Source organism: Odocoileus virginianus, chromosome 3, assembly GCF_023699985.2.
Source record: "Odocoileus virginianus isolate 20LAN1187 ecotype Illinois chromosome 3, Ovbor_1.2, whole genome shotgun sequence".
Classification (NCBI taxonomy): Eukaryota; Metazoa; Chordata; class Mammalia; order Artiodactyla; family Cervidae; genus Odocoileus; species Odocoileus virginianus.
Genome location: NC_069676.1, coordinates 12,542,981 through 12,550,896, shown reverse-complemented (window position 1 = coordinate 12,550,896; position 7,916 = coordinate 12,542,981). Strand labels below are relative to the sequence as shown.

At 51.3% G+C, this 7,916-nt stretch overlaps 1 protein-coding gene across 1 annotated transcript; it reads right to left on the bottom strand.

The window, feature by feature from the left end:
- Positions 1–564: 564 nt before the first annotated feature.
- On the bottom strand, positions 565–6,193 carry RDH8 (retinol dehydrogenase 8). Its single transcript, XM_020902225.2, has 6 exons — positions 6,091–6,193; positions 3,338–3,499; positions 2,512–2,691; positions 1,433–1,526; positions 890–1,073; positions 565–780 (listed from the first exon to the last, which is right to left on the bottom strand). The coding sequence occupies exons 1-6, from the start codon at positions 6,191–6,193 to the stop codon at positions 565–567; spliced, it is 939 nt and encodes a 312-aa protein (XP_020757884.2).
- Between the last annotated feature and the right edge of the window lie 1,723 nt (positions 6,194–7,916).

The following is a 7,916-nucleotide window of genomic DNA, read 5'->3' as shown; positions in this document are numbered from 1 at the left end:
AATCGAACCTGCATCTTTTACATCTTCTGCACTGGCAGGCAGGTTCTTTACCACTAGCGCCACCTGGGAAGCCTTCCTGATGGAGTATGTGACCAGGAAGTCTGGAAACCCCTTAGTCAAACCAGCTTTGAGTGTGTGTGTAGAAGGGGAGGAGGGATGGGGATGTCTGGATCATTCCTAAATCCCCAGACTGAAGATAATGAAGTCCAGAGGTTGACTGAGACAGCCTGTTTCATTCTTCAAGGTCCAGGGACAATGCCCCCTCCTCCAGGAAGCCTTCCTTGCCTTCCCAGACACAGCTCCAACTCTCTGATCTGGGCTCCTCAGCCCAGGATGCCAGGATCCCAGGGTCCACTCTCTCTGCTCCTAGCCTTGACCACAGAGGGGTCTGTGCCTGGAGGCCGGGTGCCCTCTGGGGTTCCAGCAATGCCCAGACACAAAAATGTGTCAGGCAGAGTTTGTTGAATGAATGAATGAATGAGGGAAGGGTCGTATATCCAGGGAGGGGTGTGAACTAAAGAGGCTTAGTTGTTGGGGGGTGAGGAGGGTTGGGTGAGGCTCTGTTCATCGGGGCCACACTGGGGTGCGGAAGCAGCTGCAGGCCAGGCACCGAAGGCCAAGGTTGAGGAGGCGTGGCCAGCGGAAGAGCAGGCGGTGGGAGGTTCGCACATACAGGCTGCCGGAGGGATCCATGGCCTTGAGTGCGGTCAGTGGAGCGTAGCGGGTGTTGGTCTGTCGGCGCAAGGGTGGTCTGGCCGAGCCGATGACCTTGATGATGACCTGTGGGGTGGAGCCCTGAGCTCTGGGGCCCAAGGAGGGGCAGGGTGTCTGTAGGGAGGGCCCCCTCACATACCTGAGCCCTGTCTTGCGGCTCCGGGCCCCACCTCACCTTGGCTACGTCCTGTGGGCTCTGTCCCACGTTGTGAAAGAGCTCCCTGGAGGCTGGAAGGTAGAGATCTCGAAAGTAGCTCAGGGTGTCAGGGTCGGTGCCTGGGAACTCAGCTGTGGAAACCTGCTCTAGGAGCTTGCCTTCAAATTCTGTGATAACCGGGCCTGGCTCCACCAGGGAGATGCTGAGAAAAGGGGGAGGGGAGAGAGTCTGGTGCCCCCCAAATGCCAGATACCCCATTTTGCCTAATACTGTCTCTCTCTGGGTTTTTTTTTTTTTTTTTTTTTTTGTGGCTGCGTGGCATGTAGGATCTTAGCTCCCTGACCAGGGATTGAGCCCATGCCTCCTGCATTGGAAATGAAGTCTTAACAAACTGGACCGCCAGGAGTCTCCAATACCGTCCCTCTTTTCTCCTCACTTCCCCACGTCTCCCATTGTTATTCACGCCTCCTTGCTCCCACCCATCTCCTCTGCTGCTCCTCTCTCCTTGTCTGCCCTGCCACTGCTTCCACCCCCCCATCACTGTCCAAATGCCCGCCTCACAAGATGTTGAACTGTAGCAGCTGGACAGCCAGACTTTCGAAGAACCCCTCCACGGCAAACTTGGAGGCCGCGTAGACTTCATTGAACACGACACCTGAGAGGATGGCAGGAAGGCGGGCCCTTTGGGGGTCTGGGTGGTGGGCTTGGTGGGTTCAGAGGGATGGGGTCTTGGGAGACAGAGCAAAGAGGATTTAGGGGTCAGAGGATACCTGGGGCCAATGTGATAGGTGTATGGTAGTGTGTTGTGGGACCAGGTGGGGTCAGGATGAAGTTGGGGTGCCTCGTCCCACCTCTTCCTTGCAGTGTTCCATCCATCCTTAGTCCAGGGAACTCTCTTATTTCCCTCTATCCTCTAAATGCTTGGGCCGCTTGGTCATGGGATTCCTGGGGTCCCCCAGGACAAGCCCCACTCACCAGGGTCTTTATTGGCCCCTGTTGAACAGTGAATGTGTCCCCCCAAAGTCAGGGAGTGTAGCTGGAAGAGGGGCCAAAGAACTGGGTAAATGTAGATTTTCCATGTCAGGGTTACAAGTAGGGTGGATTCCTTAGGGGGCTGCTGGTGCGAGGGGCAGCTCCAAGGAAATTTCCAGGGAGAGGAAGGAAGTTGAGAGAGGCTTGAGGAGGAAGGAGCCAGGCACAAGGATGGCAAATAGGTGGCCTCCATAGTAGACCCATAGCAGACATCTCTAGTCAGTCACCACTCTGTTTCCTGCAGAACCCGAGTCCCAGATCTAGACATCTCTGGGGTCTGGTGGGGTCTGGCAAGAAGGAGTCTCAGGAGGAGTTCTGATGGTTCCTTTGAGTTTTGTGGGCTGGTTGGAAGAGATTTTCAGAGGTCTCCAGAAGTGGGGTTGATAATGGATGTGGATGGCCATTGGCAGCATGTATACCAGCCCTGTCTACTCCTATCCATGGTAGACATAATTAATCTATCCCAGAACTTTTTCCTCCTGAAGTTCAGTATTCTTCTCAATGCAGGCCTATTTAGGGAATATGAGTTAAAACCTAGTTGCCATCCTTCCAGCTGGGGGAGGGTCAGATACTGGGAGGATTCCCAGCATTGGATCCTCAGGACTCACCCTGCAGCCCCATGACACTGCTGACCACCACGATGTGGCCCTGTCGCCTTCTCTTCATGCCAGGAAGCACAGCCTTGACCAGACGGACAGCCCCAAAAAAGTTGGTATCAAAGACATTCTGCATGGCAGCTAGACTGAGCCCTTCCAAGGGCCCCACCAGGCCCACTCCAGCATTATTCACTAAGGGGGGTAGGGGTGAAGGTTACTTTGAAGTCCACCAACCCTTCTAGGGTCACTCTCCCAGGGACTATTGCTAAATCATCCCACCCCTCCCCCACTCCAAATCTGGGGTTAATCCAGGGTATCTAGGGCGGACAAATGTGGAGCCTTGAAAATCTTTAAATATAGTTTAGCCCTTGTTATAGGGGACTCTTAACCCTGGGTGGGGAGGAGGACTGCTGGGAACAGCCTCCTCTTCAATGCATGAGCAATTCAGCTCTGACCCCAAATTGCATCAAAACAGCCACATCCACCCTCCTTAGAGGACCATTTAGGGACCATGAGTTGCTTCTTCATCATGCTCCTTTCCCTCAATGACTCATCAAATTAATTTCCCCAACCACGTATGGTTTTCTTCATATGTGAGAAGTTCCATTCAAAAAAATCCACCCTATTCCCAGGTTTCAATTTATTTTTTTGTATCTCTAATAAACAGAATGGTAGCCTGGACTCTTAGCCAACTGGTTTACCCCTTCTGTACAGTGTCAGCGGTTACTGGTGAAACAAGAGGGCTGGTTCCCAGACACTGGAGAGGTCTTGTTGTGATTGAGGATCTCTGCTTAGGCCATGGAGGAGGCAAGTGGCCCCAGGGGATGCTCAGACTCACCAAGAACGTCCACTTCCCCTCCCTGGATGCAGCTGAGACACTGGGCCACTGACTCGTCACTGCTCACGTCCAGCTGGGCCACGGTGAGGGTCTGACCCAGAGCCTCCCCAGCAGCTGCCTCCAGTGTCCCCTTCTTTCCCAGATCCCTCATGGTGGCCACCACTGGGAACAGAGAGCAGAGTTGGAGCAGGCACTGGGTTCCTTTAACCAATGAGTGAACGTCCATGTTCCTGTGATACTGCATGAGGAATGTCACAGAGGAATGGAGACCCATAGGTTTATACATCTACATTCACCGTACAATCACAAATGCATACTTATGTACAGACATTTATATGTACCTCCATCCATCCATCCATCCATTCATCTAGCAAACATGTATTGAGCATTCACTCTACCCTACGCCCTATTCGAGGTGCAGAGGCTATCACATGAAATAAGATAAAGTGCATGGCTTTGTCAAATTCAAAACCAGTAGGTAAGACAATAAAATAAACATAGAACAGATTGGTTTGAGAAAAGAAATGCCTGCACATCTAAAGTCAACATATGCCTGTTATACAGAGTGAAGTAAGTCAGAAAGACAAAAGCAAATGTTGTATACTAATGCATATATATGGAATCTAGAAAAATAGTACCAGTAAACTTATTTGCAGGGAAGGAATGGAGACACAGACATAGAGAATGGACACAGTGGAGGAAGGAGAGGGTAGGATGAATTGAGAATGTAGCATTGACATATATACACTACCATGTGTAACATAGATAACTAGTGGGAAGCTGCTATATAACACAGGGAGCCCAGCCTCCATTCTGTGATGACTTAGAGGAATGGGAGTGGGGAAGGAGAGGATATGATATAATTGTGGCTGATATGCATTGTATGGCAGAAACCAACACAACATTGTAAAATCATTGTGCTTTGCTAAGTTGCTTCATGCCCAACTCTTTGTGACCCCATGGACTGTAGCCCGCCAGGCTCCTCTGTCCATGGGATTCTCCAGGCAAGAAGACTGGAGTGGGTTACCATTTCCTTCTCCAGGGGATCTTTCTGACCCAGGGATTGAACTCGTGTCTCTCACATCTCCTGCATTGGCAGGTGGGATCTTTATCACTAGTGCCACTTTTCCAATAAAAAATTAAAGTCAACATATGTGCAGATATGCACATGTAAGTATGAATAGCTACATTTACATCTTCAGCATAGATTCCAATTTATTGAACGCCTACTATGTGCCATATACTATGCTAAACATTTTAAAATAAGTGCTAACTCTAATCCTCACATGATTAGGTCATTGACTATGATTAGGTCATTGACTTATTTCCCAAAGATGGCCACAACATATTTTATTGCTCATGCTCTTCTAGAATGTAGCTTCTCACCCAGCAGGACATGAAATCTGATTCTTGAATCCTGTGACTAGCTGGGAATCAATAGACTGTGGTAAAGGTAACACTGTGTGGCTTCGGAGATTAGGATGGAAAAGATGTTGCAGTTTCTGCCTTGCTTGCTGGAACACTTACTCTTGAAGCCTTTAGCCACCCTATAGCAGCCCTGTCCTGAGGCCACCATGCTGGGAGGAAGCCCAAGCCAGCCCAGAAAGAAAGACCACATGAAGCAGCCCTGAGACGGCTGGAAGGGAGAGAGATGTCTGCCCAACCCTGACTTGTTCCAATCTCGTCTGTTCTCGTTGTGGCCTTTGACCTTGAGCCTGAACTACCAAGCTGAGCTCTTCCAAATTCATAACCTTCGTAAATCTCTCAAGAAAAGGTGATTGCAGCTGTTGTATGCCATACATTTTGGGGTGCTCTGTTTTTACCAGTAGTAATCAGAACACATAGATAATATTATCCCCATGAACTCACCAAGTCTCAACAAAATGAAGTTTCTTGCCTAATTTATCCTTGTTGTTTAGTTGCTGAGTCAAATCCGACTCTCTGCGACCCCGTGGACTGTAGCCCACCAGGCTCCTCTGCCCATGGGTTTTGCCAAAGTTGCGCATGTCTCTAAGACAGCAGAGGCCTGGGAGAAGCAACCTTGCCAAGTGGGGCAGTGTCCTCACCCTTGCATCCTTCTGTTAAGTAATGGCCCTTTGGCTGCTTCGACTCTAGTGCGCTCTGGGTCAGAGGTTCTGGGTGGGGTGCAGATTTGGGCCATTGACTCCAGAGCTGTAGAAGGCCAAGTCTTTAGACCTAGAGCTGCGCCCCACCCCCCCACTCCAAACCCTCAAGGTCAGGGTCACTTAAGAGGCTTATCACTGAGTAGTAATCTGGGGAGGGGTGGGGGAGGGGAATCTTCAGGGAATGCCTAAGTGAAACCTCAGAAAAGTCCTCCCCAGCCAGCCCTTCTAAAAATATCACACGCACTTCCTTTATTTTGCTTCTGACCACTCATCAGCACTGGCCATATAATGCAATTAAAATATCTGTTTTCTATTTGTCTTCCCTCTCCTCCCCCACTACATCACTGCCCACAGAAGAGATTTTTGTCTATTTTTTTTTTTCGCAGCTGTATTTCCACACCTAAAACCTGAGACCCAATAGGTGCATTAGAAACTTTCTTTGGATGGGGGATGATTCACAAGCAGAGGTGGGAAGGGGGGCTCTCGGTGTTCTGGGTTCTCCAAGCTCACCAAGGCAGCTGAAGGCATGGACTAGTGAAAATAGTGCGGGGAGAGCTGAGGGGTCCTGGGAAGCCATACCCACTCCTGTCTTTCCCAGCCTGTCCTCTCCACCCCCAGACCCCTTACCGTGGTAGCGCTGCCTGGGGTCATGAGCCAGCTGCACTGCCAGCTCCAAGCCAATCCCAGAGGAGCATCCTGAGATGAGTACAGTCCGGGGTGGATCAGCCATGTTGATTCTTCTCTGGACGTGTGACCTCCACTGGCCAGCACCTGACTCCCGCCACCTATCATCTGCTCATCTGCTCTCTCCTAAGCACCCTCCACCCGATCCCCAGCAGCGTGAAGGAACCCTGGGATTCCTCAATTATGAACTGACCGTACACAGGCAGCCACGGGGCAGGGGGGTAGGGGGCGAGAATCCCTTAATTTCAATATAGTCCTTTCTTTTATCTGTCAAGTATTTCCTTTCTTCCCCAATACACTCATAACTGGAGGCTTTTGTTATGATGATAAGTTATTCAGGGTTGGGGGGGTGTTTGGGGTGATGGGAAATGAGCAGGGGTGTTCTCCTGCTGTTTCTACCCTAAGCAAAGAATCTCTGGTGGAGACAGTGTGGTCCCAGAAGGGTCCTTTCAAAGAGAGAAAGGGCATAGAAATGGCAGAAGATGGGGTTAGACTACAGGAAGAACTTCCCAACAAAAGAGGGCAGGGCAGGAACTTTACGGGTCTTCAGCTAGGGAAGTCTTAGTCTCCGGTGTCCCTGAAGAGGGAGTAGAAGTGACTTGAGGAGATTCCCTCTCCTCCTCCCACTCAGGGCCCCCCCTCCCCCTCAGGCCAGATGGGTCCCCACCCCCTCCTCCCCAGGGACACAAAGTCTCTTTGTCTAAGAGTCAGAGGCCGGGAGGGAGGCTTCTCTCTCTTCCCCATGGGGGGCGGGGCAGTTCAGGGCCTGGGACACGCTCCTCGGGTTCCTCCCTGCGGAAGCTCTCTCAGATCCTGCCTGTCTGAGCTTGTTCAATTGCACAGACAGCTCCGCCTGACTTGATCCCCTGGGTCCTCCTCACACTAGGGTGGGGGAGAGTTCCCAGTGGGGTGAAGGGAGCGTTCTGCCTCACCCCAGGAATGGCAGGGGTCCACCCCTCCCAGCTGCTTGAGGGTAGGACCAGACTCCCTGATTTAATGGGGAAATGCATGAGGATTTGGGGTTTTGCCTGGGACATCCCGCTGGGATCTGAGTCTGGGAGAAGAGCGCCGAGGATGGAGGTGGGGGGCTTTATTTGAAGATTAAGAGTTTGGGTTTCTCTGGTGGCTCAGACAACAAAGAATCTGCCTGTGATGCAGGAGACCCAGGTTTGACCCTGGGTCAGGAAGATCCCCTGGAGAAGGAAATGCAACCCACTCCAGTATTCTTGAGTGGAGAATTCCATGGACAGAGGAGCCTGGCAGGCTACAGCCCATGACATCTCCAAAGAGTCAGGCATGACTGAGCACACACAGGGGAGGCAGGGAGTGAGGCTGGTACCTTATTGTGGGGTCAGGCAGATGGGTGAGGATTTAGCATCAGGCTGGGACCCCAGTTGGGGGCCTGACTGAGACAAAAGATTTGGCATAAAGCTCTACCCTCTAATTCCAGGCCCTAGATGGAGGCTGCAGGTTTGAAAGGGACGAAAATCTTCAACAGAGTCTGTTTGGAGAAAAAGGCTGGGACCCCGAATTTAAGGCTGGGTGGGAGTGACCCTACTCTGCTACTGTTGTTGTTCAGTCGGACAGTTGTGTACGACTCTTCGGGACCCCATGGACTGCAGTCCACCAGGCCTCCCTGTCCCTCACCATCTCCTAAAGTTTGCCCAAGTTCATGTCCATTGTATTGGTGATGCCATTCCGACATCTCATCCTCTGATGCCCTCTTCTCCTTCTGCCCTCAATCTTCCCCAGTATCGGGGACTTTTCCA